The following is a 26,179-nucleotide window of genomic DNA, read 5'->3' as shown; positions in this document are numbered from 1 at the left end:
GCTTTGTCAGTCTCAGCACAGTACAATGACACTGGCATAGCACTGATGACATTGACACCATCTATACTACTGCTGTACTAAAGGGAATCTATCAGCTGCAGATCATGTCACAAACTGCTGTCACTGTTAGGCTCCTTTCACACTATGACTGTTGCTCCGTTACAAACGGACATTAATGGGTCTTTTTTTTTTCTTCTTTGGCTTCCATTAACGTCCGTTATTGTAACGAAGCAAAACGTGAGTTATAACGGGCAAAGAGGATCCCATTCACTTGAATGGGATTTCTCCAACGTCCGTTATAAGTCCCATTATGATAGCAGGCGAAAAAGACGTGACATGCACAAATTTTTCTCCCGCTATCTTCCTAACGGACGTCACCTACCGGACAAAGATGGTAGTGTGAAAGGAGCCTTACATAGCTGTTAGGGTAAGGGTTTACTATTGTGAACCCGACTAGCTTTTGTCAGGCTGTGCAACAAAATTTGTGATGCACTAGGCCAAAATAAGCCTACAAACCCAAAAAGAGGTGTGGCTATCCAGAAAAGGGGCATGTTCTCGCAACCCAACCTATTTACTATTGACTTCACACAAAGTGAAAATATGGCTGGAAATTCCTAGCAAGAAAATGCTAGTCAGAAATTTCCAGACCTGTGTGTGCCAATTGTAAATAGAGTGAAATCATGCAAGTCTGAAACCCCATGCCACATAACTTATAACCCAACACTCTTAGTAAATCAGGGCCATTGTACCTTTCATATATCTGTCTATGCTTAGACCTAATCCCCATAGCAAATCCCTTCTGCTCTGGACAGTTCCTGACACAAACAGAGGTGTCAGCAGAGAGCACTGTGATCAGGCAGAAAAGAACTATACAACTTCCTCTGGAGCATACAGCAGCTGATAAGTACTGGAAGGATTAATAATTTTTAAATAAAAGTAATTTACACTGGAGTACCCCTTTAGGTGAAATACCCCTTTTATCAGCTTTTGCTCCCATGTTACATCCTTAGTGCTACTGCTAATTTGTCCTTTCAGGGGTGGACTTTTGTAGATTCCATCTTCTTCCCCCCTCTGGCACAGCTAACAGTATAGTCTTTTTTTACTTTCCAATTGCCCTTTGCGAACTGTGGATTAAGTTATAAATAATTACAAGTACAGATGTGGCCACCACCAAATACTACACTACACAATAGTGCACTGCAGCTCTTTGCACCTGGCAGGTGTGATTCAGACAAGTCTACAGTACAGTGTGACAGAACTCTACACACTTTACAGTACAGAAGTGGCAATGCACGTGTACTTTTCTGCCCAAAACAGAGCTATTGACAGCTCATGCTGCCCTAGGCACTCAGACTTACTACACCCCATTAGAATTATTCCACAAGCATCCGCATTATTTCATAGAGATTTGTCACAAATACACTGCAAAAAAGGCATACATTACATGTAGATGTTGATGCAGGATCACTGTGGATCCCACCCGTATACAAAAAGTGGTGAAATCAATTAAAAATCCACAACACAGTGAGAATGCAGGGTATATTTTGTAGCAGTTCTGACCCATGTGGAATTTTCCAAATTTTCCAATTTTCCAAAAACTTTTCAACAGGAGCTACATTAAAGGATGTTTTTTTCACTATATTGCTGCCCCCCAACCTTACTGCCCTAGGCACAGACCTAGGGGTGTCTAATGGCAAATACAGCTCTGACAGTGCCTACGGGACCAGGGAGTCTTCACATATTTCTTGTTGTATGCTACATCAATAGTATAGCACATCACACAAAAAGAATGTGCCAAAAGAGTTATAGGTGGCTATATCTGTATCTTTCTAAATATTCAAAGAATGCTTCTGCTGATCCTAATGAGTTCAGTATTTTGGTTGACAAATTTTGAATGCACATTTTAATAGATTTTTTTTTTTTATATTGGGCATTCAATTTGGAGTTGGAATATTCTTCATGCATGACTTATATTATTAGTGCAGGAATAAGGTAACCAGAAACTTGTATAGTAGGCCATTAATGCTCATCATGCCAGTTTGGAAATTAAGAACTACAGAACACTAAAAGGGGTTTTCCAGAAAGAAATGTATCACATGTAATAGGTCACACTGGTGAAGGGTCCAGCAGCTGAGAACCACCCCCTCCCCCCCCCCAAATTTTTTTTTTGAAAATAAAGTACTGAAACCAATAAATGAAAGCAAATTTCGGACATCAGTCCCTCTCACCTTAAGCCTCCTCAAGCCTAAGACAAATATTATTATTAAAATTTTCTAGAGATATCTTAAAAATGTGTAGAGACAAGGTTTTTCATGACTACAAGCATACAATACCAAAATATACTGTGTGCAATGTATTATTCCCTGATGACTTCTGATGAATGTATTTCATAAGAATTATTAATAATAATATTTAGATTGAGAGGTAAACATCTGGATACAGTTTATCAGCACTAAAAACTATAATCTAGCATCCTAGAGGAAGCAGAGCAATACACATCGGAGGGTGAGGTGGGGAAACACAAGGTAAACACCATGGTGATCAAGTTGATCTAAAAGAGTGTAATATTCTTCCTCAGTGTATTACATGTTATAGACCTGACATTCAGTTGACCTTGTTATACACCTACAATTTACATTTATTGTTGTGGGTACAGTGCAATAGGATTTATTTTATTATGTGCACTTATACCCAGCACTAGCTTTATATTTGTATTGATGTTTATTATACATACAGCCTTTCTATTGTACATTAATATGTATTATTGTATTTATTTTTTGTGGTGCAATATACATGGATTTATTTATTTCACCATCTATTTACTGACATTTATGCAATTTATTCTTCTTTACCTTGAAATTGAGTTTCTATATTAGGACATTTCTTGTGCCCACCCCATTGTTTTAACTCGTCTTTTTTGTGTTTCATTTGTTTTATGGGATACTGTTGGGGGTTTATTAGGGTAAACAATAAAATATATTCAATTTAAGTTTGTGAAAGTTTTATAATTATTTGCGGGTTTCTTGGATATTTTCTGCTTTACATTGTGCATGATATTGAAGGGGTACTCCCCTGGAAAACATTTTTTAAAATCAACTGGTGCCAGAAAGTTTAACAGATTTGTAAATTACTTCTATTTAAAAATCTTACTTATCAGCTGCTCTATGATCTACAGGAAGTTCTTTTCTTTTTGAATTTCCTTTCTGTCTGACCACAGTTCTCTCTGTTGACACCACTGTCCATGTCAGGAACTGTCCAGAGCAGGAGAGGTTTGCTATGGGGATTTCTCCTGCTCTGAACAGTTCCTAAAATGGACAGAGGTGTCAGCAGAGAGCACTGTGGTCAGACAGAAAGGAAATTAAAAAAGAAAAGTACTTCCTCTGGAACATACAGCAGCTGATAAGGTGGAAGGAGGAAGGATTAAGATTTTTTTTAATATAAGTAATTTAGAAATCTGTTTACCTTTCTGGCACCAGTTGAAAAAAAAAAATGTTTTCCAGGGGGGGGTACCCCTTTAATGTGGGTTTTGCTCTTAATAAATGTGTTGCACCTCAGCATTAGACATGTCAGATGGCTCTAATGGTCTTCTGGATGGATGATAGAGCCATCACACAGAACAGAGGGGAGGATGTGGAGTATATTCAGTGAAGAGAGCTTGAAAATCTGCACAAGAAGGGACCACCCTTCACTCTTACAATTGCAGTGTGAGGAAGATGAAAACATGCGTTCCATGGTCATGCAAGTAGCATATCCATTCAACTTAGTATGTATATAGCTTCCCTATTTAGTACAGTCAGCCATGGGGTAAAAACTGCTGACAGCCTTTAAAGCAAAAAATGTGAAACTATATCTCACTATGGGGGAGATTTATCAAAACCTGTGCAGAGGAAGAGTGGTGCAGTTGCCCATAGCAACCAATCAGATTGCTTCTTTCATTTTCCACAGGCCTCTTTAGAGGCCTGTGGAAAATAAAAGAAGCAATCTGATTGGTTGCTATGGGCAACTGCCCCACTCTTCCTCTGCACAGGTTTTGATAAATCTCCCCCTATAAGAATGTGTCAATTTTTACTATATTTTCAAACTTAAGAAATGTGCTGCACCATTTTTCTAAATTTTACATAAATGATTTAGTTCCCCCCACCCAACCATGTCTTAGATTCTATTTGTTAGTTTTTTTTTTTCTAGTAGCTAAAGCTGTTATGGGGACATGATAGGTGATGCTGTTATGGAGACACGTCAGTTGTTGTTGTTATAGGGACTATTATATAGGGATACAGCAGCCTACCACTTAAATATGACACTTTTTGGGTGGGTGGTTGAATGGGGATTAGAAGATCCAAACATGTTCATTGTTGTTAATTCAATGTTGAATCAATGTTGATTGCAAAAATTTTTTATTTACATGTTATTATAAAAATAAAATGTTAGAAAAGACTGGTACCACTGTGTTACAGTGTATACAACCTACCAACTACAATAGCTCTGCATAAGTAAGATAAATAAATAACTAAATAAATAAATAAGACATCCGGAGGCTATATACAGTGCCGAAACGGGTGGCACTGTATATGATAAACTTTGCAGGCAGCATGGATATAAGAACCTGTAAGATTCAGTGTATTCAAAATATGGGCTGTCTAGAAAACATGCTTCCACATATTTTTGTGACAATCTTCCACAGACCCACAACCTTTTGAGTCCTTAAAGTGTTAAGGTACTCTAATAGTTTACCAATGTGAAATGACAAAATGTGCCTTCTATCCTGTCACATGAGGGGATGAATTACAAACGGTTTTCTGCCAAATTAAATAAAGATAGGATACTACAAAATGATGCTCGGCCAAATTCATCTAACCTTCAGTCTGCAATCACTTTATTTTTCGTTTTTGACATTTTTCTGTGTGAAAGGCATCTGATCAAACTATTTATTGACATGCTAAGGAACTGTTTCAGATATCTGATACTTTGGTTGTTTGAAAAACCTGGTTTGTACCACATCAGATATATATATGTCGCTCTTATTACTGAATTTTTTTGTAATTAGGCAAAAAATTTCTGTGAGGACATGCTTACTATTTAGCTTATTTTTTTTCTTATAAAACACGTGTATTCTATTTATATTTAACTAATAGAGATTGTGTGAATGAAGAGAGATAAATGATAACTGACTGAAATCCAAGTTGAAATGTGATCAGCTTTTCCTCTACCTACTGTTTATGAAAAGATGTGTGAAAAGAAATGAACATTGTAAAACATAAAATGCGTGGGTAAAGAAGAAGAGTTGGAGCTGGAAAAGTAATATCCTTCAAACATAATACTGTGTGAAAAATATAGAAGTATTCACTATTCACTCCAGGTGTTTGGTTGGAAATAATCTTTTTAACTTAATAGGAATTATTAATGTAATCTTTTCTCATATTCTCATGTTTGGATAAATTACATAAAGATATACTAATGACATTAAACTGAAAGAATCATAATACATATCATTAATACAAAAAATAATATAATATAAAATGTTATTGGAAATTCTTCAATCTTGTACAATAAGCAATCATTTGTGTTTTAATTTATTTTTCTTTTAAATCCCTTTTCAATATTAAATAACAAAGCATCAAATAATTGCTTTTTTTAACTAGTAGTGTTGCTCGCGAATATTTGCAATGCGATTTTTATTCGCGAATATCGAATATTTGCGAATTTGCGAATATTTGCGAATTTGCGAATATTCGTGAATATTGCACTATATATTCGTAATTACAAATATATATATATTTTTTTCACAGTACACATCACAATAATCACCCCTCTCTGCTTCCAGCTTTTGTGGTGTAAAGAAGGCTCTAATACTAATTTTCGCATATGCGCATGTTCGCTTATGCTAATTTTTGTATGTGCTAATTTTTGCATACGCAAATTTTCACAAATGCGAAAATAAAACGAGAATATTACGAATATGCGAATTTAGCGAATATATGACGAATATTCGTCCATATATTCGCGAATTCGAATATGGCCTATGCCGCTCAACACTATTAACTAGTGTAAAAATTTTAGCAACACATATTTACAATAAAACTTTTTTTTTTACATGGAAATCCCTTCCCTCTTTACAGGCCATGAAAACGTAATACATGCAATTTACTTCAAATGCTTAAACTGCTTAGTTTTAAACTTGATTTTATAATACACTTTAACCACTTCATTAATGATAGCCAGACAATAGGTAATAACTGTATTTCTTTGTATTATTAGAAAAATGTATCAGTTGTAAATGAAAAGGTTATATTAAGCATGGAATGTTGTACAGGAATCATTCCACTACATTATAAGAACATTAAACTTGTATAGTTTTATTAGCCTTGTTACATTTATCACATGCTTCTTTGACCTAATATTATGATATATTTATTATATTTTTATTTATATTTATTAAATAATTGTGCGCATAACATAATAACTTAATAATCCATTCAAGCTGACAGAATTAGTAGATGTTCAAGTTTTTAGAAAACTGCTTAAGTTTCTGTCTTGGCTAGAAGTATATATAAATTGTGAATGAAGCGAGGACATGCTGTGCTTCCAATTATTTAGAGACATGCTTACACACAGTATTTGGGATAGTGTTTTAGTCAAAACCAGGAGTGGAACTGACACCGAGAAAAACTATAATTGAAAGATTTGTAACCTTTTCTGTGTTTTAAACCCATTCCTGGTTTTGCCTAAAAATACTGACCAAAATGCTGTGTGTAAACCCAACCTTCTCCTTATTCATATTATTCTTCTTCACATTTCAATGTTTAAGCCATCTACTTTAATGCGGATTTAAATTTACTAAAATAAAATTTGCAGTTATAATTTGCATCTTTTTTTATACATTAAAGAGTAGCTCTCATAATCTTGTTAAATTTTTATAATCCTCCCAGATCACTGCCCCCATCATGATAAACCACCCCCGCCTTTATTTTTAAGGAAAGGGCATTGCTCAGCAGGCTGTGACGTCATCTAAAGCCATACAAGGGAGAATTTCCTCCCTCACTCTGCTACACACAGCCCATAGCAATTCAGTGTGTGAGAGGAGCTCTGATTGGCTAAGGCTGCACCGCACCCCCCCTGCATTTCCTGCTTTTGGACTGCAGGAGTCCAAAGTCACTGCAAAAGATGGGGGAAAATGTGCTTTGGACAAGTAGAGAGACACCTAGTGGCAGCTTTTTTAAACACAATTAAAACATAGAAAACTTCATTTTTTTAAAACAAAGTATAATAGAAAGATTTTTTATTTACCATAAGGAGTGCAATAGCAAAAATTTGTTTTCATGAGAGTGCCCATTTAACATAATATTGGAAAATAAGAGTAATAGTGTAGCCTGGAAACTATTATTTTGATGTGGTTGAATCATGATGATAATAATTATGATCATAATTACAAATATTATTTACAAACATTCTTGTGGAGCAATGATAAAAGTGTTGATCAACAAATATAACCGTTGCTAATGACTGGTACCAATTACATATATTAACTATTATTGTGTGGTATAAAGATCATGTTCCAAATAATTAATTAATTTTAAAAACGATACCTTTTATTCCAACTTTAATTTAAGAAGCATTACCATGGAAATCACTATAACATCAATGTGTTGTAGTGTTAATATTACAAACCTTCAAACCCCATTAAAAAGTCCTTTAGTGCACTTTTGTATGTGTCTCCATGTTTGTCCATTTGGAAACACTCATTAATTAATTTTATTATTATAAACACTTTAGGGCAGATTTACTAACCCTATCTAATATTTAGTCCGAACAAAATCTAGACCAGGCAGTTTGATGCACAAGATTTATTTTGGCTCATTTACCTATGGCTCATTTTTTGTGCATCTTTTGACACCGCTGTTTAACTTCTTGTGCATAAAATATTGGAGCAATTTTGCCACTCACAGAGGTCCATTTCAAGCAACACCCCATTTCAGTGTCAAACTGAATTTCTTGGGCCCATCAGAGGAAATGATTGTGTGGGCCCATCTAACTTTTTTATGTCCGCCTTAAATTAATAATTGTACGCCCATGTTTAGTAGGATTTCCAGAGATTGTTAAGCTCCAAATAAGTTTGTCTTCTGCTAGCTCCTTGAAGCTCCATATTAGGGGAACATTAATGCATAACAGCTTGGGATCTCCAAAGGATCCTCTAGTACTCTGATGGGCTAGTTTGACCCTGCGTCCTCTGCTTCTACACCTTGACCTTGACTAAAATATGTCTACAACATATAAAAATGTAGTGCAAGGTAGGTTTGACAATTCTTTGGTGTAAATTAAGAAAATTTGGTGCAAATTAGTAAATGTACTTCATTATTTTTGTGTTTTTAACATCATTGAGCACTCATAGGATTCAGGTTTAAATGTCCACTTTTATAAATAGGTATTTCCTTGCAGTAAGGTTTTGTATAGAGATAAAGATTTACCAGTCTGCTTTTCATTTAATGTTTTTAATGTTTGTGAAGGTACTCATCAGCAACATTATTGGATCAAACATTAATAGTTGTTATACTATAATGTTATGTATTAAAAGCTAAGTTATTATATACCGTAAATAAAATGTAGGCAACCCTCCAACATCTTATCTATGGAATATTTATTTGGAGATTGAAAACCTGCACCGAATTAGGGTCCTTATAGAAAGCCCGATCATGTCTATAAATGAGTGCTGATCAGTCATGCGGCTGGGCTTGGAAAACAATTGCTGGATTATCCGACAAGCAATGATCTTTTGGGTTAGGGTGGGGTGGGGGGGGTCTGGCCGATAATTGCCCCATTTAATAGACTCCTTACTCAAGAGCTACCCCTGAGGGTGCTTGCTCACACATTGGAATTTCTGTGCATTTTCCAATGTAAATGTGTATATCATGTAACTCTTGGCATATCATTATTTTACAGTACTTAAATGTGATAGAACTTACTCAAGTTTTTATATTTCAATTCTTTCATTTCATAGATTTGATACTCTTTGGTTTAATGCATCAAATCTTATACAACAGTTTTGTGGTGCACAAGATTAGCAATATTGGTGCAAGCCTTTTTTTATCTCTTTTTGTTGGTTCTATTTTGCTCTGACCTCTTTTTGAAAATGTGGGTATGGCTTAGCAGGCAGAAACATGGCCTGCTATAACCCAACTTATTTACTAATATGTACACCAGAAATTTGCATACATTTTTATGAAATTAACTCATAGGGGTTGATTTATCAAAACCTGTGCAGAGGAAAAGTTGACCAGTTGCCCATAGCAATCCATTAGATTTCTTCTTTCATTTATAAAAAGGCCTCTGAAAAAGGAAACAAGCTATCTGATTAGTTGCTATGGGCAACTGGTCAAGTTTTCCTCTGCGTAGTTGCTCAATGGCAAACATTTAGAGCAGTAGTACTATTGTGTTATTTGCCCTCGTTTTGTTGGGTTTGGTCCTGTAATAAAAAAGTGATCATAACCCTTTTAGATTTTTCATTGTAATCAATGGCAAATGTTTTCCCTAACCTAATTCTCCAAACGGGGTCATTAAGTCACATTTCAGCTTTCCTCTATGTATAGAAGGCACTATATGATAAAACAGTGCAGTATTCCCTCAACTTACAATGGCCTCAACATATAATATTTTCAACATCCAATGGTCTTTTCTGGATCTGTGAAACGTGTCAATGCCTGGAAGATCTGACTGGTCATTTTACTGGTAAAACCCCTGTATTCCTAAAGTGCATGCACTGACTGGCTGTGTTAAAGTGCCCCCTACAGTACAGTACATGTTCTGTACTACTCTTTAGTTGTGCCAGGGATAGCTGCTCCAGGTCGAGGTAGCTCATTTTACTTTTTTTTGGGACACTGTGTGTACTGTATAGGACCCTGAAGAAGCTCCTGTCCTCTACATAGACAGTGATTTACAGCTCCCAGCAGCTCTTTCTTACTTTTTAATGTAAGGATTTGCTTTATCTATATTAGTTATCTACTTATTTTTGTTTAATCCTCATTTTTTCCTATTTTTGGGTGACATTTTTGATGGCTTCAAAACCACTTACCAGGTTTCCATAGAGTTATGGTCTCAACATGCAATGGTTTCAACGTACAATGGTCACCCTGGAACTGATTGATATTGTAACTTGAGGGACCACTGTACTAAAGTAAGATTTATTTACATCACTGCATTTATAGTTATTATTAATGATCCACTTACAAATGACAAGTTTTATGGCTATCATAAGGTCTTCATCTATGTCCTCAGTTCCACACATTGGTCTAGGCAGATTAGAAATAGTTTGACATGGTTCTGTATTGTTAGTTTTATATGAATATATATATATATATATATATATATATATATATATATATGCAGCAAGTCACAAACTAATAGCATTTGAAACTTAAAAATCAGTCCTCGCCCCCTCCCATAGATTTGCATTGAGGGGATGGGGCGTGACGTTCCATGGGGGCGGAGTCATGACATCACGAACTTCCGTTCCCGTGTTCGCGATCCAGACCCTCCAGCGCTTCCGGACCGCATTCCGTGGGTGCCGCATGCTATATTGCTGGGGTCCCCACCGGCGGGACCCCCCGCGATCAGACATCTTATCCCCTATCCTTTGGATAGGGGATAAGATGTCTAGGGGTGGAGTACCCCTTTAAGGACCAGGCCAATTTTATTTTTGCATTTTCATTTTTCCCTCCTCGCCTTCTAAAAATCATAACTCTTTAACATTTCCATCCACAGACCTATATGAGGGCTTGATTTTTGTGTCACCAATTTTACTTTGTAATGACATCACTTATTTTACCAAACAATGTACATCACAACCCAAAAAATATTATTTATGTCGGAAAATTGAAAAGAAAACCACAATTTTTGCAAATTTTGGAAGGTTTTGTTTTCACGATGTACACTTTATGGTAAAAATGACATGCTTTCATTATTCTGTGGGTCAATACGATTAAAATTAGACCTATGATATATGCTTTTCTATAATTGTATTGTCACGATGCCGGCTGGCAGGTAGTGGACCCTCTGTGCCAGAGAGGGATTGGCGTGGACCGTGCTAGTGGACCGGTTCTAAGCCACTACTGGTTTTCACCAGAGCCCGCCGCAAAGCGGGATGGTCTTGCTGCGGCGGTAGTGACCAGGTCGTATCCACTAGCAACGGCTCACCTCTCTGGCTGCTGAAGATAGGCGCGGTACAAGGGAGTAGGCAGAAGCAAGGTCGGACGTAGCAGAAGGTCGGGGCAGGCAGCAAGGATCGTAGTCAGGGGCAACGGCAGAAGGTCTGGAAACACTGGCAAGGGACACACAAGGAACGCTTTCACTGGCACTAAGGCAACAAGATCCGGCAAGGGAGTGCAAGGGAAGTGAGGTAATATAGGGAGTGCACAGGTGATAACCCTAATTGGAACCACTGCGCCAATCAGCGGCGCAGTGGCCCTTTAAATCGCAGAGACCCGGCGCGCGCGCGCCCTAGGGAGCGGGGCCGCGCGCGCCGGGACAGAACAGACGGGGAGCGAGTCAGGTAGGGGAGCCGGGGTGCGCATCGCGAGCGGGCGCTACCCGCATCGCGAATCGCATCCCGGCTAGCAGCAGGATCGCAGCGCCCCGGGTCAGAGGACGTGACCGGAGCGCTGCAGCGGAGGAGGTGAAGCGAGCGCTCCGGGGAGGAGCGGGAACCCGGAGCGCTCGGCGTAACAGTACCCCCCCCCTTGGGTCTCCCCCTCTTCTTGGAGCCTGAGAACCTGAGGAGCAGACTTTTGTCAAGTATGTTGTCCTCAGGTTCCCAGGATCTCTCTTCAGGACCACAACCCTCCCAGTCTACTAAAAAAAAATTTTTCCCTCTGACCTTTTTGGCAGCCAGAATCTCCTTGACCGAGAAGACGTCCGAGGAGCCGGAAACAGGAGTGGGAGGAACAGATTTGGGAGAAAAACGGTTGAGGATGAGTGGTTTGAGAAGAGAGACGTGAAAGGCATTAGGGATACGAAGAGAAGGAGGAAGAAGAAGTTTATAAGAGACAGGATTAATTTGACACAAAATTTTGAAAGGACCAAGATAGCGTGGTCCCAACTTGTAGCTAGGGACACGGAAGCGGACATATTTAGCGGAGAGCCATACCTTGTCTCCAGGGGAAAAAACGGGGGGAGCTCTTCTTTTCTTATCCGCGAACCTCTTCATGCGTGAAGAAGCCTGTAAGAGAGAATTTTGGGTCTCTCTCCATATAATGGAAAGGTCACGAGAAATTTCATCCACAGCGGGCAGACCAGAGGGCAAGGGGGTAGGGAGGGGGGGAAGAGGATGACGGCCGTACACTACGAAAAATGGGGATTTGGAGGAAGATTCAGAGACCCTGAAGTTATACGAGAATTCGGCCCATGGAAGGAGATCTGCCCAGTCATCCTGGCGGGAGGAAACAAAATGTCGCAAATAATCACCCAGGATCTGGTTAATTCTTTCTACTTGTCCATTGGACTGGGGATGATATGCAGAGGAAAAATTTAATTTAATCTTGAGTTGTTTACAGAGAGCTCTCCAGAATTTAGACACGAATTGGACCCCTCTATCCGAGACAATCTGCGTAGGCAACCCGTGAAGACGAAAAATGTGTACAAAAAATTGTTTAGCCAACTGAGGCGCAGAAGGAAGACCAGGAAGAGGAATGAAATGTGCCATTTTGGAGAATCGATCAACGACCACCCAAATAACAGTGTTGCCACGGGAAGGGGGTAAATCAGTAATAAAATCCATACCAATCAGTGACCAAGGCTGTTCGGGGACAGGCAGAGGATGAAGAAAACCAGCGGGCTTCTGGCGAGGAGTCTTATCCCGGGCACAGATAGTGCAGGCTCGCACAAAGTCCACAACATCCGTCTCCAGAGTCGGCCACCAATAGAAGCGGGAGATGAGTTGCACAGATTTCTTGATGCCCGCATGACCTGCGAGATGGGAGGAGTGACCCCATTTGAGAATTCCGAGGCGTTGGCGTGGAGAAACAAAGGTCTTTCCTGGAGGAGTCTGCCTGATGGAGGCAGGAGAAGTGGAGATCAGGCAGTCAGGTGGAATGATGTGTTGCGGAGGGAGATCAACTTCTGAGGCATCCGAGGAACGAGAGAGAGCATCGGCTCTAATGTTCTTATCGGCAGGACGAAAGTGAATCTCAAAATTAAATCGGGCAAAGAACAGAGACCACCGGGCCTGGCGAGGATTCAGCCGTTGGGCCGACTGGAGGTAGGAGAGGTTCTTGTGGTCGGTGTAGATAATAACAGGAAATCTTGATCCCTCCAGCAGATGCCTCCATTCCTCAAGTGCTAATTTAATGGCTAGAAGCTCTCGATCCCCGATGGAGTAGTTCCTCTCCGCTGGAGAGAAGGTCCTAGAGAAAAAACCACAAGTGACAGCATGCCCGGAAGGATTTTTTTGTAGAAGAACAGCTCCAGCTCCTACTGAGGAGGCATCAACCTCCAATAGGAAGGGTTTGGAAGGGTCAGGTCTGGAGAGCACGGGAGCCGAAGAAAAGGCAGACTTGAGTTGTTTAAAGGAGTCTTCTGCTTGAGGAGGCCAGGACTTGGGATCAGCATTTTTTTTGGTTAAGGCCACGATAGGAGCCACAATGGTAGAAAAATGTGGAATGAATTGCCTGTAATAATTGGCGAACCCCAAAAAGCGTTGGATAGCACGGAGTCCGGAGGGGCGTGGCCAATTTAAGACGGCAGAGAGTTTGTCTGGATCCATCTGTAGTCCCTGGCCAGAGACCAAATATCCTAGAAAAGGAAGAGATTGGCATTCAAACAGACATTTCTCAATTTTGGCATAGAGTTGGTTGTCACGAAGTCTCTGAAGAACCATACGGACATGCTGGCGGTGTTCTTCTAGATTGGCAGAAAAAATTAGGATATCGTCCAGATATACCACAACACAGGAGTATAATAGATCACGAAAAATTTCATTGACAAAGTCTTGGAAGACGGCAGGGGCATTGCACAGTCCAAAGGGCATGACCAGATACTCAAAGTGTCCATCTCTGGTGTTAAATGCCGTTTTCCACTCGTCCCCCTCTCTGATGCGGATGAGGTTATAGGCGCCTCTTAAGTCCAATTTAGTGAAGATGTGGGCACCTTGGAGGCGATCAAAGAGTTCAGAGATGAGGGGTAAGGGGTAGCGGTTCTTAACCGTGATTTTATTAAGACCGCGGTAGTCAATGCAAGGACGTAGGGAGCCATCTTTTTTGGAGACAAAGAAAAATCCGGCCCCGGCAGGAGAGGAGGATTTACGGATAAAGCCCTTTTTTAGATTCTCCTGGACGTATTCGGACATGGCAAGAGTCTCTGGGGCAGAGAGAGGATAAATTCTGCCCCGGGGTGGAGTAGTACCCGGGAGGAGGTCGATAGGGCAATCATAAGGCCTGTGAGGAGGTAGAGTCTCAGCTTGTTTTTTGCAGAAAACATCCGCGAAGTCCATATAGGCCTTAGGGAGACCGGTTACTGGAGGAACCACAGAGTTACGGCAAGGGTTACTGGGAACCGGTTTTAGACAGTTCTTGGAACAAGAGGACCCCCAACTCTTGATCTCCCCAGTGGACCAATCCAGGGTTGGGGAATGAAGTTGAAGCCAGGGAAGTCCAAGGAGAATCTCCGAGGTGCAATTGGGGAGGACCAAAAGTTCAATCCTCTCATGATGAGATCCGATGCTCATAAGAAGGGGCTCCGTGCGGAAACGTATGGTACAGTCCAATCTTTCATTATTTACACAATTGATGTAGAGGGGTCTGGCGAGACTGGTCACTGGGATGCTGAACCTGTTGACGAGAGAGGCCAAAATAAAATTTCCTGCAGAACCAGAGTCCAAGAAGGCCACTGTAGAGAAGGAGAAGGCAGAGGCAGACATCCGCACAGGCACAGTAAGACGTGGAGAAGCAGAGTAGACATCAAGGACTGTCTCACCTTTGTGCGGAGTCAGCGTACGTCTTTCCAGGCGGGGAGGACGGATAGGACAATCCCTCAGGAAGTGTTCGGTACTAGCACAGTACAGGCAGAGGTTCTCCATACGGCGTCGTGTCCTCTCTTGAGGTGTCAGGCGAGACCGGTCGACCTGCATAGCCTCCACGGCGGGAGGCACAGGAACAGATTGCAGGGGACCAGAGGAGAGAGGAGCCGAGGAGACGAAACGCCTCGTGCGAACAGAGTCCATATCTTGGCGGAGTTCCTGACGCCTTTCAGAAAAACGCATGTCAATGCGAGTGGCTAGGTGAATAAGTTCATGTAGATTAGCAGGAATTTCTCGTGCGGCCAGAACATCTTTAATGTTGCTGGATAGGCCTTTTTTGAAGGTCGCGCAGAGGGCCTCATTATTCCAGGACAATTCTGAAGCAAGTGTACGGAATTGTACGGCATACTCGCCAACGGAAGAATTACCCTGGACCAGGTTCAACAGGGCAGTCTCAGCAGAAGAGGCTCGGGCAGGTTCCTCAAAGACACTTCGGATTTCCGAGAAGAAGGAGTGTACAGAGGCAGTGACGGGGTCATTGCGGTCCCAGAGCGGTGTGGCCCATGACAGGGCTTTTCCGGACAGAAGACTGACTACGAAAGCCACCTTAGACCTTTCAGTGGGAAACAGGTCCGACATCATCTCCAGATGCAGGGAACATTGGGAAAGGAAGCCACGGCAAAACTTAGAGTCCCCATCAAATTTATCCGGCAAGGATAAGCGTATCCCAGGAGCGGCCACTCGCTGCGGAGGAGGTGCAGGAGCTGGCGGAGGAGATGACTGCTGAAGCTGTGGTAGCAACTGTTGTAGCATAACGGTCAGTTGAGACAGCTGTTGGCCTTGTTGCGCAATCTGTTGTGACTGCTGGGCGACCACCGTGGTGAGGTCAGCGACAACTGGCAGAGGAACTTCAGCGGGATCCATGGCCGGATCTACTGTCACGATGCCGGCTGGCAGGTAGTGGACCCTCTGTGCCAGAGAGGGATTGGCGTGGACCGTGCTAGTGGACCGGTTCTAAGCCACTACTGGTTTTCACCAGAGCCCGCCGCAAAGCGGGATGGTCTTGCTGCGGCGGTAGTGACCAGGTCGTATCCACTAGCAACGGCTCACCTCTCTGGCTGCTGAAGATAGGCGCGGTACAAGGGAGTAGGCAGAAGCAAGGTCGGACGTAGCAGAAGGTCGGGGCAGGCAGCAAGGATCGTAGTCAGGGGCAACGGCAGAAGGTCTGGAAACACTGGCAAGGGACACACAAGGAACGCTTTCACTGGCACTAAGGCAACAAGATCCGGCAAGGGAGTGCAAGGGAAGTGAGGTAATATAGGGAGTGCACAGGTGATAACCCTAATTGGAACCACTGCGCCAATCAGCGGCGCAGTGGCCCTTTAAATCGCAGAGACCCGGCGCGCGCGCGCCCTAGGGAGCGGGGCCGCGCGCGCCGGGACAGAACAGACGGGGAGCGAGTCAGGTAGGGGAGCCGGGGTGCGCATCGCGAGCGGGCGCTACCCGCATCGCGAATCGCATCCCGGCTAGCAGCAGGATCGCAGCGCCCCGGGTCAGAGGACGTGACCGGAGCGCTGCAGCGGAGGAGGTGAAGCGAGCGCTCCGGGGAGGAGCGGGAACCCGGAGCGCTCGGCGTAACATGTATTGCTTAAAAAAAATTAGTATGTTTGAAATTGCCCTATTTTGACCACTTATAACTTACTAATATTTCCGTATATGGGGCTGTTTGAGGGCTCATTTTTTGCACCGTAATCTGTAATTTTTATCTGTACCCCTTTTGCTCAGGTTTTGCTTTTTATACATTTTTTATATATTTTTTGGGGAATAAAATGTGACAAAAAAGCAGCAATTTTGTACTTTAAATTTTTTTTTGTTACATTTACGCCATTCACGGTACGGGATGATTAACAATATCTTTTGATAGTTCAGACTTTTACGCATCCAGCTACCAAACATGTTTAAGTATTTTTTTAAGCTTTTTCGGGGGGGGGGGGGGGAAACTCCAACCACCATTATGAATGATTGGATCCCCGCAGCAGCGCAGCGAACGATCCGATCATTCAATTAACCCCTTAAGGACTCATAACGTACTGGAACGTCACGAGTCCGCTCCCGATCTATAACGCGGGGCCATGGCTAATAGCGTGCAGCATTGATCGCCACGTCTAAAGTCAAAGTATGCCGGTTAGCTCAGGGAGCTGTGCGGGATAGCCGCGGTGAAATCGTGGCATCCCGAATAGCTTACACGACAGCTGGAGGGTCCCTACCTGCCTCCTCGCTGTCCGATCGCCGAATGACTGCTCAGTGCCTGAGATCCAGGCATGAGCAGTCAAGTGGCAGAATCATCGATCACTGGTTTCCTATGAGAAACCAGTGATAAATGTAAAAGATCAGTGTGTGCAGTGTTATAGGTCCCTATGGGAGCTATAACACTGAAAAAAAAAAAAGTGAAAAAATAAGTGAATAAAGTTTGAATCACTCCCCCTTTCCCATAAAAAAAAACCAAACAGTGTAAATAAAAATAAAAATAAACATATGTGGTATTGCCGCGTGCGGAAATGTCCGAATTATAAAAATATATAGTTAATTAAACCGCACGGTCAATGGCGTGCGATCAATAAGTCCTATCAATGCAAAAATTGTACCGCTAAAAACTTTAGATCATGGAGCAAAAAATGAGCACTCATACCGCCCCATACACAGAAAAGTAAAAAAGTTATAGGGGTCAGAAGATGACAATTTTAAACGTATAAATTTTCCTGCATGTAGTTAGGATTTTTTCCAGAAGTACGACAAAATCAAACCTATATAAGTAGGGTATCATTTTAACCGTATGGACCTACAGAATAAAGATAAGGTGTGAATTTTACCGAAAAATGTACTGTGTAGAAACGGAAGCCCCCAAAATTTACAAAATGGCAATTTTTCTTCAATTTTGTCTCACAATGATTTTTTTTTCCGTTTCGCCATAGATTTTGGGGGTAAAATGACTGATGTAATTACAAAGTAGAATTGGTGGTGCAAAAAATAAGCCAGCATATGGATTTTTAGGTGCAAAATTTGAAGAGTTATGATTTTTTAAAGGTAAGGAGGAAAAAACGAGAATGCAAAAACGGAAAAACGCTCAGTCCTTAAGGGGTTAAAGTACCGCACTGCTGCAGATGCCGTGATCTGTATTGATCACGGCATCTGAGAGGGGTTAATTGTGGACAACCGAGCAATCACGGATGTCTGCCATTACCGGCGGGTCCCTGGCTGCTGGTAGCAGCAGGGACCTGCCGCGCATGACACATGCATCGGTCCTGTGCTCGCGGTCATGGCGGAGCGTAAATGTACGTCATGGTGCATTAAGTACCACAGCACCATCATGTACATTTACGTCTATTGTTGTCAAGGGTAATCATACATACCTCCTGACTGTACAATCCTATCACCTTTTATTTACTCCTATTATTAAAATTAAGTTGATGCACATCTGCATATTTTCTGAAAGGTCTGACAAATGATAAACTCATCAGAAATATGTCTTTTGTTTAAATTAAGTTTTTATGTTAACCATATTGTTAAAGACTTTTTGGTGACGTTTTTTTAATTTCTTCATGTTGCTATCAATATTTTGTTATAATCCTGAAATATTACAGTTTTCAATTTGTTCACTGGGCTTAAAACTAAGCTGAGACTTATTGTTCTGTACAGATCACTTCTGGATGAAGTTGTGTAGTTCTTTCAAATGCAGAAGCAACCTTTTCTTATAGAATAGATTAGTATGCTATAGAAGTACAAAGTAAATATATTTACAAAAAATAAAATGGATTCTATGTTTACTGCATCAAATGAAGAATCCGAACTACTGTATAGGTATAAACTGCATGTTATTGTACATATGTTGAATTTCTTAACCATGCAATAGTTGCAACCTTCGTAGCGGAATCTGCTGTAAATCTAATCATATGTATTTAATATGTGACCTTGATTTTATTAAAGAGACCTGTTATTGTGTAAGTGTAAATAATCCCCTACTTTCATATTTAGGAGAATTGGGGAAGAATATTTTACAAGAACAGCTAATGTTAGTTAGTTCTTGCACACATTTCTTTTTACCCCTTGCTTATGTATGGAGCGTTATTTGTCTTATAGTGAGGCAACGCACTACAAGACCTAAAACTTTGGATTTTATTTATGTATACACTTTGTACAACAGTTGGTCATTGCTTTGTGTCTGTGTTCCAGGGTATTTGAAATGCATTGTGCTCGGAATGAAAAGCTGCTGTTTGCAGTCAGATAATGTAGCAGATGACCTCTGGTCCAGGAGTCCACATCCAGCTTTCTCACCAATTCTTCTGTTTGTTTATGCATACAGGGCTTGGAGAAGCCTGGGGCCATTCCAGCAGACCTAGTTCCTTGGATAATGTTGGTCGAGAACTGGGATCTCATCTTTTACAGGTAGAACATGTAGGGAAACTGCTACTTCCAATTAATGATTAAAGAGTACAGACCTTTCAGTGAACACTTAATGATCACATCATGTAACTTATAAACTTTTATGTGTTTTACTTCTTTCACAATTCCATAGAATAAACACAGTGCTGCCAATAGGTTACTGTACTAAGGTGGTATTTACATGGTTTTATTAGTTTATTGCCATTTAAAATCCGGTGATATGTGTGTTATTTTCTGCTTCTGTCTATAATGAGTTCTTCCTTAAATCCAGGAGTTCCATTTTACCATGTTGTTACAGAATAAAAAGTCTGTGAAAAAAAAAAAAGGATTGTAATGGAGTGAATGATTGTTGTGTTTAGGAAAATACATATCTAATCCCCTGTTGTTACTTGTATAAACTGTTTATCAGATACTAGTGAAGTGAGAGGCAGAGTAGTCTGTAAAGTCGATTTCTGCATTGTAGTGTCTTAAAGCCACTTTCCCTGCTGAGAGTCAGATATCTTCACAGTGTTTACAGGTGATAAGCATCTGAAATGTTAAACAATAGAAGATTAAACCCATTTCCTATATAGCACTCTCTTGCTATAGACCATGTTTGATTCAAAAATGAAATGTTTAAGCTAGAGGTGAAGGGACATCTGACCCCCTAGGTGCATTCGTGATGTAAATCATATTTAAATTGCTGAACTTTCTTCAGTTGGTGGAGTCAAAGTTTTCTGATTTTTTTTTTTCTTGCTTAGACTTTAGATGGTTTCATCTTCGTGGTGGCACCTGATGGGAAAATCATGTATATCTCTGAGACGGCTTCAGTTCATCTGGGCTTATCACAGGTAAGAGATTACGAGTGACTATTTGTACTTATACGATTACTTACATTTGCAGGTGTTAATGAGAGAATCTTATCACCAAATAGTATTTATAGATTAGGAGTGGACATGTATTGTGTCAATATTCCCATATCTGCTTGAAATGCAGTTACATAGACAATTGTGTTTGTCGGAACCACTGCCCTTTTATATCTGATTCCACTGGATTTCTTATACACAATTTGTTTTCTCATTTTTACCTTTTTAGATGTATTGTGCAATTTCTTGGTACTAAATGACATTGATAAAACTGAAATCCTCTGTTTCTGTAGGTAGAATTGACTGGAAATAGCATCTATGAGTACATTCACCCCGCTGACCATGATGAGATGACTGCAGTGCTTACAGCTCACCAACCCTATCATTCCCATTTTGTCCAGGGTAAATTACCCCTGTCTTCATATGTGTATATCGAGGCTGTGAGCCATGTTGTACATTCAGACTGGGATACATCACTAATGTTAGCTCACTTGTCTTCCAGAATATGAAATTGAGCGTTCTTTTTTCCTGCGGATGAAGTGTGTGCTGGCAAAGCGGAATGCAGGTCTAACATGTGGGGGGTATAAGGTAGGTGACACTCAGTAATGGAAAAACCTCAAGATTTTGTGATTAATTTTAGATTTTATAAAAATGACAACTAGGCTTTGAACATGTACAGTAGTTAGAAGAGTCCATTATGTATCTATCTAAAGTCCCATGTCTTCTTTATCTGATGTTACCTTATAAAAGATGTTGATTTGTTCTTAGAAATGAATCTCAGCTCAACAATAAAACAAAAATGAATGGAAGTAATAACTAAAATGGGAGGGAACATGAGGTTTTCTTATTTTTGTGTTTTACAGGTCATCCATTGCAGTGGATATCTCAAGATCAGGCAGTATAGCCTGGACATGTCTCCATTTGATGGCTGTTACCAAAATGTAGGCTTGGTGGCTGTTGGTCATTCCCTTCCTCCCAGTGCAGTCACTGAAATCAAACTCCATAGCAATATGTTTATGTTCAGAGCCAGTCTCGATATGAAGCTCATATTTCTAGATTCCAGGTAGGTTTGTAATAATCCAGTGTTTAGTGGAAGGATATGTGTTGTAAATTATTATATTTTACTAGTCAGGAATGTTTATTTCTTGTAGGTTTTTAGTGTATCATTGTTGTTTAAAGATTTCTGGGGTCCATAATTTTTATCTTTACACAAAGTAAAACAAAAATATAAAATATAGATATGCAAAACTCAAGAAGTGGCTATGGGATGTTCTTCTTATTAAGTGTTTGCTTTCCTTTAGAGTTGCTGAGTTAACAGGATATGAACCTCAAGATCTCATCGAGAAGACATTGTATCATCATGTTCATGGATGTGACACGTTTCACTTGCGGTGTGCACATCACTTGTGTAAGGATTTTATTTATTCATTGATCAACTTCTAATTCTATGTGTGTGATTTTTGTGTCATAAAACAATTTTATGTTTAACTAAGAGTCTGATTTGATGTTAAAGATTTTTCTACTCTTGACATTCCTAACTATTGGAAGAAAGGGGATTCTGTGCTTCGGTTAGTCTAGGCAAGGGTGGTTGGGTTCACATTTGCACTACATTCTTTATTGAAGAACTCATGGACTCTGAAGAAACTGTAGAAAAATGTCTACTGTGGGAAAAACATGATTTTGGGATATTACCATAGGAAGTGCTCTTTAAAGAGCACTTCCTATGGTTAGATCCCCCTATATTATTTCTATATCTGCTGGGAAGCACATCTGAGTATTATACCAACTGTAGGGTACATACAAAACGACAGGTCTATATATTTAAAAACATGATTTCACAACATAAAATAATCTTTGTTTGAGATAGCAGATTAATGTCTTTACTTTCAAAATCAAGTTGGAGCTAAAATGTTATAAAGAAAAAAAAAACGCAGGATCAAATACAATTATATCCTTAAAGACTAAGGTCCGCACAGTTCTTAAAGGACCTACATTCAGTATACAAAATTGAGTTTTTATATCAATTTGTAGCCTTTGGTGAACTAATTCTGATGCTGTTTTTCATCTGGTTGCTACCTACAATTTCTGAGATAGAGAGATTTAAAGGGTACCTGTCACCAAACAAACTATCCTAAACTAACTTACACTATGTTCCCTAAATACACCAAACACTACCCCTACCCTTAAATTTTTTTAGAAGCTCTTTAAAGAACTCTGTTTCTAACCTTTCTTCTTGCTCACATAGTGTGAGCTGCTGGCAGGAGGATGTGGGTGTTCCCCAGCAGGCACAACGTCACTGAAGCCTGCTTGTGGACCGCATCCGCCCTCACTGATTTACAGGCAGTGAGCGAGAGCTGTGCCGAGGCACTTCATGAGTTTGGTCTCCTGCCAGGCCAGGAGGAGATCAAACTCACTGTATTATTAGCGCCGGATAACAGAACAGAGACACCTAGTGGCTGTATTTTCATTAAACATATAAAAGTTAATAATTTTTAATGAAAGGGAATTACAAACTTAGTAAAACATGCAAGATGGCCCAGCGCAGGTTCAGTGAAATAAAGAGGATTTTTATTCAACACATGCAGGTACAAACAAAGTGACGCATTTTCGCTGCTGGTTCACAGCCTTGTATGACCAAGGCTGTGAACCAGCAGCCAAAAAGCATCACTTTGTTTGTACCTGCATGTGTTGAATAAAAATCCTAGTTATTTCACCACACCTGCGCTGGACCATCTTGCATGTTTTACTAAGATTGTACGGAATTGGTCAGTTCCGGTCCAAGACGCATGGGGCAACGGGGAGTGAGCTGAATATCTGCTCTACATTGGACTGAATTACAAACTGTCTTATAATTACATTAGATAACACATATTACTTGGTGACAGGTATTCTTTAACTATTTGTTTGACTTCCAGCCCTCTTTTCTTTAGGCTATATTTACATCTGTGTCTGAGCTCCACTACAAATCTTGACTATAGACTTAGTTTCTGGCACTAACATATTGAGCTGCATGAGCAGCTACAATGGATACCAATGGATGGGTCCCGATAGATCCAATTTACTTTAATGGAGTCTATCTGGATCCCATCTGGTTTCCAGTTATTAGCAGGATTTGAGCAGAGAATAAAAACTACTGCTTGCTATTTGCTATTTCCATGGATTCTGTGAATGGAGCTTGAACGGAGATGTGAACTTAACCTTAATAGTACGGTGGGTTTAAACTTTAAATCAAAAAGTCGTGTGAATGCTAGGCTCATACTATGTCAGGAGTCTTCATACTACTTTTCAAGTTCCCACTCACCTGACTATTCAGGGAAAGGTACAATTAGACAGCCAAATAGCAAAATCCCTACATTTTAGGAATGGAGAGATATAATAGAAATGTACACAGCCATGGAACTAAAGCTGCAACATTTTATAAAATATGATTTTTTATACTTATGTGTCTATGATTACTTCTTTAATGATTTACAATACCCTTAAATAGGCTGATTTGAATGAGGGCAAATTAATAAACTTTTATATGAAACGACTTATGAATATATACAGTATAATTTCTGCTAAACCCAAGCATATTGCAGATTATTCACTGCATACTTCATATTGAAATATTTGCTGGCGGCTGGCTATATATGGCATGATTCCGGTTTTACTACTGAGCCATAAAGACTGTAGAAAATGGCCATTATCAACAATGAGAATATGTTAGGAACTCTCCATGTGATAACCACAATGATATTCAGTGCACAATGGCCCCTGCAGGATCTCTGAACTTTCACTGGTGGATTATAGAGGGTCTGAGTACTAACAGATGTGCCACTGACTGTCAGTGTTGTGAAGTAGACTGTAAAGAGACAAACCAGCTTTAAACTGCTTATTGAGGATCTGCTGCTGTATGATCATTGTCTGAATCACAGATACAATTATCAATATTATCAGCACAAAATGCTACAAAGTAAGAAGAAAAACATTGAGAAAAGTGTCAGTACCCAAATGCATTCATAGGCTTGTCACTACACTCTGAGTTAGTAACACTTCATAAGGGTAACTGTCAGGCGTGTCTGCTTAGAATAATTCTGTTCTTGTGTTGTTGAGTCCCTTGCACACTATAGTTCACACCTCCATTGTGCCCAACTTTGTCTCTTTTGATTAGTCGGATTTCTATGGCTTTTGTAATGCAAATATTTGTGTACTTAGCAGCCAAAAGGAAGTCTTGTCAAAGTAAAACCTTCTTTTCATTTGTCAGTGTTGTACACGCTGGACAGCTAATATTTTTAAATGTCTTTATTATATAGTATAAACTATATTAAAATTATTTTCCCCTTTTTTTTTGCTTGAGGTGTTCTGGGAATTTAAAGAATTTACATAGCCTTTAGGCTAGCTAATATGTGAATCTTGTTTTATATAGTATAAACTATATTAAAATTATTTTCCCCTTTTATTGCTTGAGGTGTTCTGGAAAATGAAAGACCTTACATGGCCTTTAGGCTAGCTAATATGAAAATATTAGTGTTATTTTTATTATATTATATTCAGACCATCTTTTTAGCATTTAACACATTGATTTGGTAATAATTCTCCGTGTTAAATGGATTTCCAGCATAATTGAAATACAATTATTTGAACTAAGCTCTGGATGCTTTCATGCTGTGTATACATTTTTTAGCAACTCAGTCCCCGAGATCTGCTTCCCTCACACTTGAGGAACAGCTTTGTTTGTTACAAATATGTGTACATAGTTGTCTATGTACAGTGTTAAGCCCCTATGTGCAGGAAAAAATATCAACACAAGGCACTCATCCCTGGCTATAGGGAGTCACCAACTTTACAAATATACCACCCACATCATTTCAGTGAAAAACTTAACTTACAGTATTTACATAAAGGAACTGACTTGCATAACAATAGCAACTCCATCTTTGTCAGTTCATAATGACTGCATGACGGAACATTTTCTGTGAATAAGGAGGGATTACCAATTATACTTAGCAGACTAGTCTTTTTCCATTCACAGGCACCCCACAGAGTCACGCACTGCTCAGTAACTAGTAGTAGACAAGAGCATAACGTCATTGACTTGATATATTATGAATATATGAATAGTGGATGGTGTTCTATATGGCTACTATATTTTTAACCACTGAGCAGAATCAGCCCCGTTGAACGGTTTACATCATTAAGGAAATTCATAAGTTAATTTCCCCCTTAAGAATTACTGTTGATACACTATTACCTACTCACATGAACAGAGATAAATGGCTGTAAAACATAAATAATCACACTAGTAAGCCAACCATGAGTAAAAGAAAAATGTCTAATATGTCTATCAAGGTGCACCCAGTCTATCACACAGCATGTGCCTCTGTGATACTTTTGGTGTATACATTTAATTGTATTGATGCCTCTGCCACACTGATATATACAATGTCATCTGATATCCATAAAGACTGTGAAAAAGAGTTACCACTACCTAAAGTTAAAGGTGATACATAATCTCTTTTCATCTGTCCTTGTGATAACACTTTCTTTCTGTTCTTTGGATATGTTCTACACTGACCATCCTCATCAATACCCATAGCAATGCAGTCCTAAGAACTGACATTTGTGTGTATATGTTTGTGAATGGATGCTGATTTGGATCTACAGTTTCCTTTATCATGAATGAACAGGGCTTGCGCCTTGGAAATGTTGTTCTGAGGGATACACTCATGTAACTTAGGCTGACCATACACATTTCTGGAAAGTCAGCTAAACCTGCTGACTGCTGCCTAACCTGATGATCAACTGATGTGCTAATGTGGTTGGGGGTCTCCTCCTTACTTTTCCTGACAGGTGGTGTCGGGGAAAGAAGGATCAGGCATCCTGGATTCCAGCTGCCTAATTCTACTGTTCCTAC

At 40.0% G+C, this 26,179-nt stretch overlaps 1 protein-coding gene across 3 annotated transcripts in view; it reads left to right on the top strand.

Moving 5' to 3' along the window:
- The window catches only part of SIM1 (SIM bHLH transcription factor 1), a 124,187-nt gene that overhangs the window by 31,410 nt on the left and 66,598 nt on the right, over positions 1-26,179 (top strand). Inside the window, exons 1-7 of one of the 3 annotated variants that reach the window (XM_056566188.1) lie at positions 3,635-3,763; positions 19,359-19,441; positions 20,179-20,268; positions 20,577-20,685; positions 20,786-20,871; positions 21,147-21,346; positions 21,585-21,691. In XM_056566188.1, the coding sequence (XP_056422163.1) occupies positions 20,224-20,268; positions 20,577-20,685; positions 20,786-20,871; positions 21,147-21,346; positions 21,585-21,691 (547 nt within the window). In that variant the 5' untranslated portion in view covers positions 3,635-3,763; positions 19,359-19,441; positions 20,179-20,223. Of the gene's footprint in view, positions 1-3,634; positions 3,764-19,358; positions 19,442-20,178; positions 20,269-20,576; positions 20,686-20,785; positions 20,872-21,146; positions 21,347-21,584; positions 21,692-26,179 lie in introns of those variants that run through there. The other 2 variants (XM_056566187.1, XM_056566189.1) reach the window with 2 other exon arrangements.

Source organism: Hyla sarda, chromosome 3 (genome assembly GCF_029499605.1).
Source record: "Hyla sarda isolate aHylSar1 chromosome 3, aHylSar1.hap1, whole genome shotgun sequence".
In the NCBI taxonomy this organism is placed as follows: Eukaryota; Metazoa; Chordata; class Amphibia; order Anura; family Hylidae; genus Hyla; species Hyla sarda.
The sequence above is the reverse complement of the archived record's forward strand: the minus strand, read 5'-3'. Positions and strand labels throughout refer to the sequence as shown.